The following is a 13,316-nucleotide window of genomic DNA, read 5'->3' on the forward strand; positions in this document are numbered from 1 at the left end:
AAGAAGAAGAAGAAGAAGAAGAAGAAGAAGAAGAAGAAGAAGAAGAAGAAGAAGAAGAAGAAGAAGAAGAAGAAGAAGTCTGCAGCATACTAAATTGCAATAAAAGCTTTCTAGAAACTAGATAGACTATGGACTGCACCCTAAAATGTGTCAGTCCTTGCTTTCATATAGCTCACACATATATTTAGTGAAACAAGTCAGGTTCAAAATTTCATTAGATGTATATTCTCTTCAAACTTAAAAGCAGCCAGTAAGAAAAATGAGGCGGATTAAATTTATTAATACAAGTACTGATACTTTCCATCCTCAATTTTACCAGCAGTTCTAATACATTTTAACCTACCAAGCAATATCCCTGGTACATATAGCCTGGGAAAGCCTCGCCTGAATCAGTGACCTTTCCAGGGTATAGGATTAACAATGAGTCTGACTCTCGCCAAGATAAAGCTGTACCTTTCTTCACATTCAAAGGATGAGGGCAATTGCCTGCAATCAGTGGTGAATACAGCCTGTCTACACTGCCAGAGGCCTGCCAATCACTCCTCCCTCCTTTAAAAAGATGGTTTTAAGGGCAGACTAGAATTTTTCAGCAGAGAACAAACCAATGACAGTCAAGTTCAGGCAGAAAAATAGGAAGACAGGGCAATCTGTTTTATTTCAGGTGGATTACAAAATTTGTTTGCAACAAGACAGCCTAAAATTCTCCATTTTCATGACTATTTTCTTGCTTGGTCTTAGTTCTGAAATATGTCCTTGATAACAGACTCTATGAATCTTTATTTTAAAATCCTTCATTCTTTATTCAATAGACCAGTGTGGAGCCCACGCCAGGTTCTAGAGTTACAGTTTTTGCCTAGTAAAGACTCCTAATCTTTCACCCCCATTGTTTTTAATCAATTGACTCGGCCAAAAACTATCAAGCCTGTGAAGGTAGGATGATTTGTTTAATTTTTAAAGGATTCGAGAGTTATTTCAGTTTGGCAGAAGTCAGTTACATGTTGTACTGTTTTCTTTCCAAAGCTGATTCATTCTGACTGGTTATTTAGGGGCAGGAGAATGTGGCCATTGACCTGGTAAGATGGAGGCAGTAATGACAAGTGTTATAAATTTGAGAAGAAATGAAGTGATGCTTTCTTCAGACTTTATAATCCAGCCTACTCAATCCCCAAAGATTCTTCAAGATTATAGACACTTAAACGTTTCATATTTAGCACCATTAATGCACAAGCTTGGGGTTTTTCTGACATAAGTTCAGATGACTGTCTCTCAGTGTGCAAGAGAACAGCAGCTGACTTAAGAGTGAGAGCAAGGTACAGAGCCTTCCTGCAGTTCATGCAGGTACAATTAGAAATGTCTTCTCTCTCATATCTTTATTTATTCCTTTTTTTCATCTGGAAGCAGGACAATTGCTCTTAAATTAACCCTGTCAGGACTTCACGGCCATCACAGTAATAGGCATAAATTCTAATTTGGTCCCTGGATCATATTTCCTGTCGGTATTTTAGTTTTAAATAGGCATCTAAGAGGCATTGGTCTATGCCTCCACCAATCTCCTAATTTTGAAACCCCTTTCTGCCCTTTTGGCTTCTAGTTCTTCCATGACAGAGCTATCCAAAGGGAGTATAGGATTTCTCCAACAAAGCGTAATTCACTTCATAGGCCACAGCGGAAATCTGATCCCCTCACCACAATCAACAAGAATCAAGCCATTAGGACTCTCAGAAAGTTACTAATCACTCCTTTGTTACCCTTTGGATCAGAGAGCAACTCAGGACTTACCCCCCCTTCCAGAGGGCTTGCTATCCACCCAAGTTCTCCCTGAACAGATCTGGAATCCAGTAAGGTAACTGGAAAAAAAAAAAAAGAAAAATAGATTAATTTCCAATTGCAAAAAGCCAATAACACAAAAACCATTTGCTTGAGCGTTTCCATATGTGCTGAGGGCGCGCATATCCAACACTGATCAAAACGTAAACTTGGGCTCACTTATGTAAATAATCATTACTCATTTGATCTTCTCCCCCTCTTTAAATCTGCAGGTTCTTATTTATATAACTTGCTTAGCATTTAAAATTCCATCCTAGGACTCACTTGATTCATTTTTCTAAAAAGGATGAATAGAGAATCTGAAGTACAATTCAAAAAGATAAATACATCTATGTAGAGCAGTTGCACTCCAGAGCAAAATCTGCATTCATCTCTGTCTGGTATCCACTAGAATTATTTGTTTTTGCAGGTTTCAGATGACCACATAACTCATCAGGGTGACAGAGCCACAAGCGAATTCTCTCTTCTATCAGAGAGTATCCTATCCAAAGGGTCAGGAAAAGGCTCTCCCTAACATTTTCCCCTCCACAACCAAGTAAATAGTCCATGAATATGGTATCCGCTGTTTTTTTAAATATCAAAGTTTCAGAAAGAGGGAATGCCAGACGTGCAGAATCAGAATGCAAATGTACCTCAAGTATTCTCTCTTTCTCAAGATGTGTTGGGGACAATCAGAGACTCGTCTTCCACCCGTAGAAATCACTGGCTTGAATTTTAGGTATGGAGTGCTGCTTAACGGCTTTAGTGTGCTTGTGCTACACCTAAGAGTGCATCAAAGCTTGGCGGGAAGGGAGGACAGCCTACCAAGCTGCGGTACCCCGCTCAGGCTAGAACAGCGCTAGGTAAGGGGAACATCCAAAAGGACGCAATGAATTCAAAACCTCTCTTTCCCACCGAGATCTGCAGTCTTGGGTGTCGAAAGGCCCACCTCAAAGGAAAACACTGGGTTATTAATTTGATCAGCCAGGCTGGCTCCTCAGGCTGGGGGAGGGGTGGGAATGGGAAGCCTTCCTCCGTGCTCATGCGCACCCCAACTCTCAAGCTTACCCCCATGCCCCTGGATTCTGTCCACTTTCCCTCTCATTACACCTCAAAGTCAATGGAGTTAAAAATCAGTCTCTTTCCCCTAGTTTTCCCGGGGAGTCTGAATTCCTGGGGTCTGTTAATGATTTTAAAATATAGAGCCTTCCCTGGGTCGCTCCCGCCTGGAGTTCCCACCCCCTTCCCTCCCCCACCCCCACCACCGCAACCCACCCCCTTCCCTCCCCCACCCCCACCACCGCAACCATTCGCTCCTGTCTGTCCCTAGAGAATGGCCCGCTACATCCATTTGGATTTATGTAAGGTGGATTAGGGACACAAAGGAAACAATAAGACCCAATTTACAAAAAAAGGGAGGGAGTAGAAAGGGAGGGTAAAGGGGAGAAAAGGAAACGTGATGGGAATAGAAAGCAACAAAGTGAATTAATTTTTAAGGGGGAGATGGGGGAGATGGGGGAGGGGAGGGGAACAAACATCCCTCCCTTCCCTTCAACAGGAGCCTAGGGCTCTCAGCGCCTTTTTGTCTTGGGCTCCCAAGTTTTTCTCCTAAAAGAAAAAAAAAGCGGGGGGGAGGGGGGTAAAAAAAAGAAAGAAAGAAAACAGTCTCTACATCTGGGGCGAGAGAGGTCTCAGGGGACGTCCTAACAAGTGTGTGAAGTGGCCAGGAAAACGCGGGATCAACGATTCCACTCAGGGGAATGAATAAGCCTAGGGACCGAGGGGCGGCGGCGGCCGAGATGGCACCAGAACCACCAGAAGCCACGTCGGAAGGATGGGGAGACCCAGAGGGTGAGAGAGCGCCCCTTTCCTCCCAAGCGACGTCTTTGGGCAGGTGTACAAATCTCTCAGAGCCTCCGTCTGGAGAGCTCCGGGTACCGGCTGAGCTAAGTTGGTTTTTGGCTCCCTCCTTCGGAACAGAGAAAACGACAGATTGCACAGGGATGGACGGACGGATGTCTGGAGAGATAGTAAGATGAATGAATGGATGGATGGGTGGATGGGTGGATGGATGGGTGGATGGATGAATGGGTGGATGAATGGATGGATGGGTGGATGAATGGATGGATGGGTGGATGGATGGATGGATGGGATGGAGGGACGGATGGACGGACGGACGGACAGATACATGGCTGGATGTATTATGGATGGATGCATGGACAGACGGACGGATGGATGCACAGAGAGATGGATGGATGCAGAGATGGATGGATAGACGGATGGACGGACAGATGGATAGATGGATGCCGGAAAGGAGAAGAATGAGAGACAGATAGATGTAAGACTAGATGCACGCAGGCCGATATACGAGCATACTCTGGAACACAGCACGAGCATACACTCGAACACACGCGCACACACTCAGGACATTTGCGAACAGACATACAATCCTCTGCGTCCGCTTCCACGCAGGCATTCGCGCACCTACATACACGCAGTTGCACGCGCGCGCACACACACAGGCACACACACGCAGACATGCACACACACGCAGACATGCACACACACATACATGCATGCGCGCGCGCGCGCACACACACACACACACTCCGTTCGCCTCTCCCTGAGTTTCTCAGTAACTAAATGATCACCGCCCCCGCCCCCCCATCTCCCGACACAGACCCACAGCAGACACACAGGCACATACAATCCTCCCAGCACGTCCGAACGGATGCACAGAAAACTGAGCAACCCAGACGGGTCCCGTCGATCCCGTACGTTAGCTCTAAACAGTGTGCAATTCTGGGGCGAAAAGCTAAAACTCGACTGCGTTCAACTTGCCGGCGGGTTCCCCAAGTCTGCGGGGTGAAGAGCCCGGGCCCCTCAGGCCCGCAATGGCACCCTCGGGGCGCTGGGCTTGGTGAGGAGAAAGGTGTCAGACTCCGGGTGCTAGAAACCAGGTCACTGGCGCCTGGCGAGCGGCGCCACGACCGCTGCGCTGCGGAGCAGGCCCCGCAGCCCGGCCCCAAGAAGCGCAGGGCTCGGGAAACTTTGCAGAAAGCAGAGCTCGAAAGGCTTTCGCTAGAACCCAGGAGCACCAAGCCTTCACTGTGCCCCAGGCTGCGTTTTCCCCTCGCCCCGGGCTGGCTCCGGAGAGGACGTGGTTCTTGTAATTTTTTTTTTTCCCCAAATCCTAGCGTTGTCTCCCGTGCATCCCCTCGGGGCGCCTCGAGCGGGCCTCGCGGCGGATGCTGATAAACTTTGGCCTTTCGTTACAAACTTGGACAGACCCGCCGCGTGCACGGGTCACGGCCTCGGGGCAAGCTGCCCCGGAATTCCCCGCTGCCCCTTCTCCGATCCCCTCGCCCCGGCCCTCTTCCGAATCGGGACGCACTGCTCACGCCGGGCTCCCCCCGCACCACCTGGCCCTACGCTCCTGAGGACCCCTCACCCGCGATGGCCCCTCGCTGTCCCCGACCACAGAAAGGCCGTACCGCTCTTACCTTCATTCGCGGGGTACACCCTGGAACCGGTGACAGCGTCGCAAATCCCGAAGAGACACGAAAAGAGGGCGAAATAGAAAATCCCAGCCATGGTTCGCCGGTGCCAACGCTGCTCCTGCCGCTTCTATCCCAGTGGAATAAATGCTTAAGTTAGGAGAGCAGCGGGCCGAAGACATTGCCAAGGGGGCGGGCCCGGCCGGTGACGTGAGCCCGCCAGTCCGGGGCCCGCGGCCAATGGCGGCGCACACTGGGCAGCCGAGGCCCCGCCTTCACCGCGTACGGCCCGCCCCAGGGTTCCGCCCCCTCCGGGCTCCGCGGGGCGCGAGGTCTCCCGGGGCTCGAGGGGGCGAGCACGGCCGGGTCCCCGCCCCCTCCTGCCGGAGGGAGCCAGCGGGATCCCCCACGTCACCTCGAAGGTCGAGCCCCTGGACGGCGGAGGGAGCTTCGAAAAGCTTGGAATTGACCGAGGGGAGCCAGAGAAGAGGTTGGCAACCTTTTCTCCCACCACGGGCGGTTTGAAATGGAGGAAAACGCTCTTTTATTAAAATAAAAGAAGTCTAACTTGACCTGTCCCTCTGCGGTTGCTTCTTTAGGAGGGTCGACTTGTCTGCATCCAGCGCGCCCGTGCTGAGCTGCACACGCGCGCCTGCCACCGCCACCCTCTGCCGCCTTGCCCTGTTTTGTCTTTATGGCGCTTCCCCCTCTGAAATGCTCTTTGGGGGGAGTTTTGTGGCTCCACGACTTGCTTCTTCCCTAGCTCCCCAGATGCCTGGAGAGCGGGAACCTACTCGGTCCCCAACTTCCAGCCCACAGCAGGGCTCTGTCACTGTCTCCAGAGACTGAACGAATGACTTTCTAGCAGTAAGGAAGTCCCCGCTGGCCCCGTCCCCTGTGCACACGCCGTGGACTTCGCCCAGGGCCCAGGACGCCCCGACAGGCCCTTGGGCTGCAGGAACCAGTTGTGGATTTCCCGGGGACGGCGTCGGGGGGAGTCCCTGGAACCGGGCCTGGGCTGTCCGGGAGCGGTGGGGGTAGAAGCGAAAGGCTTAAGTGTGGGTGCGGGGACCTGCAGCTGCACAGACAAGGCAGACAGGGACTGGGAAGCTGTCCGGAGCGGCTGCTGCGACTCTCCGCTCCGACCTAGCCGGGACAGCCCTCCCTGCCCCGGGAGACCACGGCGAGCAGGAGGACCCGCAGAGCCCTTCCCGGCTGCTCCGGCCCCGGGGGCACTGGCACCATCGGGCTGTGGTCTGTCCCCCGATGCCCGAGCCGTGGACTCAGCCACCTAAGAGCGATCCGGCGACGGCAGCGCAGCCGGTGTCCCAGGGACCAGTCCCCAACGCCACTCGGTGCATTTCCTCAGGCGTTGGCAGGAGCACTGATTCCTAGCGATGAGGACTCCCTTCCTCTTCCCAGGCTGCCCCTCTGACTCCCTCCGGAGCAGAGCCAGGTTTTCCCGGGGAGCCTGGGTCCCGGCGGCCGGGCAGCCTCGGGGAGGTGGAGGCCCCTCTCCAACCCGGGCCGCAGCTCATCGTGAGCCAACCGCGCCACCTGCCGGCCAGATGCGGGAGTGTGCGGCCCCGGAGGAAGGGCGAGCGGACAAAGACCGCAACCCGCAACCCGCAACCCTCAACCCCGCAGAGAGGTGGTACGTGCGGTTGGGCGAGCTTTCCAGCCACCGCCAAGTCTCCTGCACTACTCCTACCGTGGGGCGGGCAGCGCTCAAGAGGTCCCGGAGTCTGTCGTGACTCTCACCTGCTGGATTTCAAAAGATGGAATCGGAAAGCGTTTCAAGGAGAAAATCCTAACAAACCTTCAGCTTGAGTGGCTGCTCTCGGAAAAGCGGATCCTAAATAAAGCGGGAGGGGTGTAGGTCGGCGTGGAGGAGAGGACAGGTCTCGAGTCACTGCTACGGTTTCAGGTCATTGGGCTCCGCAGCAGATCGTGTTTTCCCCCTTGGCTCGAGAGCTGCTCTGGTTTCTCATGCAAACTTAGAGCCGAGCTAATGACATGAGCAACTTTTACTTTTACATAAGATGAGCGCGCGTGCTGAGGCGTTGGGCGACGGCTGTGTGAGTTGGTGGCCCAGAGGAACAGCTTGTGCGAGACTCTGGGCATTTCGGTTTCTAGATACAAGATTTGCTTAAATGTCACAGTCCAAAGAAGTGGATTTCAGTTATTGTAGTTACTGATTGCACACAAGTAAAGAGGCAAAAAAAAAAAAAAAAAAAAAAAAATTGTACTCGGGGGATAGATGTATGTGTGTGTGCGTGCATAAATTATTTAAAACAATTGCACTAAATCCCTTTAAGAAATGCATTCCTAGGTTCTTTCATGTCTTTCTGAGTTTTACAGAAAAAGAAGACGAATATTGGTCCCTGTCATTTGGCACACAGATTCAAAAGAGAAAAGAGCAATCTGAATTCTTTTTGAAACCTTTTTAAACAATAGATGCTGGTTGCCTCTCTGCAGGAGCTTGAGTGTTGCATGTATCCGTGGTTGAAAGGGGAAACTGACTGCCTGCATTGTTATAAACAGTAAAATTTCTAAAACATGTACCATTTTTTTCCCCAGGATATGCACATTGAATATTAAACAAAGTCTTTCCAGACACAGCTGCCTTAAAGCAAGGCATCATTTGCTAGAGTACATTCATTGACTTCCCCTTTTTTCTTCCTATGTTTTAGTTCAGGCCCCAAAGCAGGCCGATAATCAGGAGAACCAAGAAGCAGGAAATGCTTACTTGGAAAAACTGAACTATAACTTCCTCTTTAAATCATTTCTGGGCTGCAGATCAGAAATGAGCTGCTGCAAATTCCTCTGTCCATTGTGACTACCTAGAGAAAAGGTGTTCTAACCTAGCAGATATGATTCCTTGAAGAGTAAGGCACAATTTTAATAATGATGGTGGCCTTTGTCCATCATCAATGCAGAAAACCCCCCACATTATAGGAAAACATCCTGGAGTTTTCAAATGTTGGACACTGTTTACAACACATCAACGGAGTCATAAGGATACAACAGAATATCACACCTTTAAAAAGTACCTAAAATCACCTAATTTTAAAATAAAATTGCTTTACTCGAGTAAAACAAGTCTCTTATTACTGTAAAATGTGGGGGTTATTTTGAATCCACTAAGAAATACGTCAAAACATATCTGCTTACACACTTAATAAAAATAGTAATTGAATAATCCAAAAACAATGATACATTTTTTTTTCACAGTGCCTACCACAAACATTTGAGCTACAAAATACCTTGTAAATGCTGAATTGAAGTAAGATTGAATTCCAAAGGTGTTTTTAATCTGTAAAACACATTTGTAAACAGCACCAAGCATCCTAGGGTTTCCACCTCTATGTGGAGGGTCAATTTCACCAAAGTAAAGAGAAAGGAGCCTTTGACCTGTAGACAAATAGGCAGTGATAAGAAGGGTTTGTGAATGACTGGAGAGACAGAGAGAATAAGATGAATCCACTCTGCTTTTTCTAGGCATCCTGGTGGACTTTTTGTGAATAAAATGGAACCTGCCCATAATGCTCCAATGACTCCCTGAGTTATCTTTAGAGAACCAGAACTTTCAATTCAGACAACCCCGATTTGATACGTTAGCAGGGCTTTTTCTAGCTGTGTGTCTTTAAGTTACTTGACCTCTCTGAGATATACTTTTCTCATCTACAAATCATAGATAATTAACATTATATGATCCTTCTAAATACTGAATGAATGTTACAGAGATTCTGGTATAGTACCTGGTGTGTGGTAGCCAGCTGTTATTACTCATTTTTATTTTTATTTTTTATTTTTATGAAACAGAGTCTCACTCAGGTCACCCAGGCTGGATTGCAGTGGTGTGATCATGGCTCACCACAGCCTCACCCTCTCCAGGCTCAGGTGATACTCTGACCTCAGCCTCCTGGATACCTAGAACTACACATGTGTGCCACAACACCCGGCTAATTTTTTGTATTTTTAGTAGAGATGGGGTTTCACCATGTCACCCAGGCTGGTCTCGGAATCCTGGGCTCAAGCAATCCTCCTGCCTCATCCTCCTAAAGTGCGGGATTATAGTCATGAGCCCCCATGCCTGGCTATTATTTCCCTAAAATAATATTTAATTAATAAGCATTCACATTTTGAAATGGGAAATCATTTGTTTGGCTTGAATTGTTCCTTCCACAAGGAAACCAAGCACTGTGATTTACCTTTTGTGCTCCATGAGAAAAAGATGCCTTATTTTATCAACTCCTGAGTAGGGAAGAGAAATAAACTCTAAATTCTTCTCCTCTTTTATGATTGATTTATGACAGCTGACATCCAACTCTTATATTCCTAGGTAATTCCACTGGATTGGGACCTAGAGGCTATACTTGTCTTCGAATAGAATGGTGTAAAAAATGAGTGAAAGAAGGTGTGAGGAATCCAAAGTCTCACAACCAGTGATAATGAATAACCAAAGCTCCACCTAATGAAATTCCCACCTTCCCACGGTTGTTAGAAAATGCTTCTACCACAAGCTACCGCATCTTAAATACACTAATTTGACACAACAATTGGTGGGCTTCCGGAAGCCCCCAGGAAACCCAATTGGAGAGTTCATCCTTTGATGTCAAGGCTTTGATGCTATTTCTTATGCAAATAAGAAGCAGTACACTTCTGAGCCCTTTACACCTGAGTGGGAAAAAAAATGGCTGCAGAGCTCAGGTCTTCATGGATCAAGAGGATGAGAGAGCAAGTCAAAGCAAGAGGCCTTTTTTGTGTGTTTGTTTTAAATTTTTTATAAGTTGTTGGGGTAAAGGTGATATTTGACTACATGAGTAAGTTCTTCAGTGGAGATTTGTGAGACCATGGTGCACCCATCACCAGCGCAGTATACGTGGCACCATATTTGTTGTCTTTTATCCCTGCCCCCTCCCATCTTCCCCCCAAGTCCCCAAAGACCATTGTATTATTCTTATACCTTTGCATCCTCACAGCTTAGTTCCCACATATCAGTGAGAGCTTATACGATGTTTGGTGTTCCATTCCTGAGTTACTTCACTTAGAATAGTAGTGTCTCTTGCATCACTGAGGTGAGGCGGGACAGACAAGAAGGTTGCAGTTCTCAAGGCAGCAAGACTTTTCTAAAGCTTCATTTGATGCCGTCCTTGAATTTTATTCCATTCTAACAAACATTTCTTTAATGTCTGCTATGTACCAAATCCCATATAAGGAAGAGGTCAGAAGATCGAGACCATCCTGGCCAACATGGCGAGACCCTGTCTCTACTAAAAATACAAAAATTAGCAGGGCATGGTGGTGGGCGCCTGTAATCCCAGCTACTCAGGAGGCCAAGGCAGGAGATTCACTTGAACCGGGGAGGCGGAGATTGCAGTGAGCCGAGATTGTGCCACTGCACTCCAACCTGATGACAGAGTGAGACTCTGTCTGAAAACAACAACAACAACAACAACAAGATTTCTTTCTAGTCATGACCATATGTGATATCCACCACATAGGGTTGTGGGGGCCAGAAACCATCAGGGACCTATCCACCTCCTGGAGCCCAAGATGGAGGAGGAGAGACAGAGAAGGCATGTGCCAAGATGCTCAGTTCAGTTCTGTAATAACTCTAGATCCCTCTCAGGAACATTTTGCAGAGACAATGTGTCCTTCTGGAGGAGAAATTAGAGGAGATAATTTGCATCTCTTTTTGGCTACATTGAGAAAATGAGTTAAACATCAGAACAATTTTATGTTTTAGGCATGAAAGCCATTCCCCAAAATAAGTGTAAAATGCTTTTTACTTGAAACCTTTCGGTATAACACCTCTGAACTGAGGTTCACTCATTCTAACTCAAAATGCCAACATAAAACTGCAAGCCCCAGCTATTAAATATTTTAGCTATTAATCACTTTAATATTTAATAGCCATGTTACGTTGTGGTTATCAAAAGAGCTTTGGAATTATAGCTGTCTTATGATGAAAAACAAATAATATATGTGGCATATGTGTGATATATGTGTGAATAAAATAAAACTGACACAATTTTTTTAGCCACTTTTATTTTTTAGACAGAGTCTCACTCTGTCACCCAGGCTGACCGGATTGCAGTGGTGCAATCTTGGCTCACTGCAACCTCTACCTCCAGGGCTCAAGCGATCCTCCTATCTCAGGCTCCTGAGTCATTGGGACCACAAGCACATGCCACCATGCCCAGCTCATTTTTAACATTTTTTTGTAAAGATGGGGGTCTTACTGTGTTGCCCAGGCTACTCTTCAACTCCTGGTCCCAAGCAATCCTCCTGCCTCGACTTCTCAAAGTGTTGGGATTACAGGCATAAGCCACCAGCCATTTTAGCCACTCTTAAGAGAGAAATAATTGTCCAATCAGAGCACCAATTTATAGAGGTATTGCAATAGTGTTCTGACAAACGATGTGTAATTACAATACAATGTTGTCAGAAAGAAAATAATACGACTATGAACATAATTTATGATTTGTTACATAATGACAATGTAAGTTTGGAAACCTAACTTTTCCTTCCCCCATCATAATCTAGATCATTTACAAAGCACTTATGTTCCAAACATATATTTTGTAATTTCAAAGATCTCTGAATATTCTAAGGATATCTAAAATGACAGCTAATGCATTTCTTTATGTATAGTACAAATCCTTTAAATGCTTGCTTAGATAATGCAATAAGTGCACTTATAAAGAAAATGTTACTTTTGAAATCAAATTTATATCTTATTTCTCTAATCTAACCATTTATACCAGTTAGTAACTAAGAATAGCCTTTTCCTTGCTAAAGATTATGCCTTCTGACCATTTATTCAAATAGACTAAAGAGGGAACTCAGTCAAAACTCCACATAGTATAGGCTTTTTTTCCCTAAATTTTATAGTACTTGGCTCCACTGAAAATTAGTGAAACCTTATTAAAATCAGTTGAACATAAACTCTCAAAATACAGAAATACCAAAGTGACATTTATAAATATGGTTTGGTTAAAACTGACATTTTGGGGGGACTTTCTGGACATACTACATTTAAAAACAATGAAGAATTTATCTAAAATACGTGTTAACTCAGGAGTCTACAGACAAAGATATGTCACACAACTTTACAATGTAAAGTGATATGTGGAATCACTTTCTCTTCGACCTTGACTATGTCTGCACAAATAAATGGGCTTAATTCAGACAAACAATGTGTTATTTGAAGTAAGAAGGTAAAAAGAAATTCAGTTAGTAATGGATCATTTGATTCAAACTGACATTTAAAGTATCTCCATTCAACCTTTTGTTTTTCTTCCTATTCAACTCCATACGTATATGCACCCCAGGTTTTTCTTTTGCAGAAGGAGTTAAAAATAAGGTATTAAAATATAGAGGATGATATTTCCACACCATTGATTATTTAAATCTGTGGCTCTATATAAAAGTAGTTTTTTTTTTTTTGTTTTTTTGTTTTTTTGAGACAAAATCTCGCTCTTGTTCCCCAGGCTGGAGTGCAATGGTGCGATCTCAGCTCACTGCAACCTCCGCCTCCCAGGTTCAAGAGACTATCCTGCCTCAGCCTCCCAAGTAGCTGGGATTACAGGCACCTGCCACCACACCCAGATAATTTTTGTATTTTTAGTAGACAGAGTTTCACCATGTTGGCCAGGCTGGTCCCGAACTCCTGACCTCAGGTGATCTGCCCGCCTCAGCCTACCAAGGTGCTGGGATTACAGGCGTGAGCCACCGTGCCCAGCTTAAAAGTAGTTTTTTAAGAAAGAACACCCTTAGCCATCTCTGGCTGAATTGGAGATTGTGTTGTCCCAGTTCAGTATAAATTTTTCTGCAATATAACATATTTGTACATTATAAATATTACAGGATTTATTTCCTGAAATTTAATGCTTCTCTTTGACACTCAGGATTAACATGTATAGAACCACCCTTTATGTCTCTATCACCTTTCTCTCCTGCAGCTCTGATTTAAAATAAATTGGAACCAAAACATACACAGGTGAT

The 13,316-nt window shown here is 46.3% G+C and overlaps 1 protein-coding gene across 3 annotated transcripts in view; it reads right to left on the bottom strand.

Annotated features, from left to right (window-relative positions):
- EPHA4 (EPH receptor A4) overlaps positions 1 to 7,357 on the bottom strand; it is a 150,496-nt gene extending 143,139 nt beyond the window's left edge. The window contains exons 1-3 of one of the 3 annotated variants that reach the window (XM_023222140.1): positions 7,123 to 7,357; positions 5,310 to 5,433; positions 1,780 to 1,847 (exon numbers count right to left, since the gene is read on the bottom strand). In XM_023222140.1, coding sequence (XP_023077908.1) covers positions 1,780 to 1,847; positions 5,310 to 5,400 — 159 coding nt within the window. In that variant the 5' untranslated portion in view covers positions 5,401 to 5,433; positions 7,123 to 7,357. Of the gene's footprint in view, positions 1 to 1,779; positions 1,848 to 5,309; positions 5,443 to 7,122 lie in introns of those variants that run through there. The other 2 variants (XM_023222149.1, XM_023222157.1) reach the window with 2 other exon arrangements.
- Positions 7,358 to 13,316: the final 5,959 nt, after the last annotated feature.

Source organism: Piliocolobus tephrosceles, chromosome 11, assembly GCF_002776525.5.
Source record: "Piliocolobus tephrosceles isolate RC106 chromosome 11, ASM277652v3, whole genome shotgun sequence".
NCBI lineage: Eukaryota > Metazoa > Chordata > Mammalia > Primates > Cercopithecidae > Piliocolobus > Piliocolobus tephrosceles.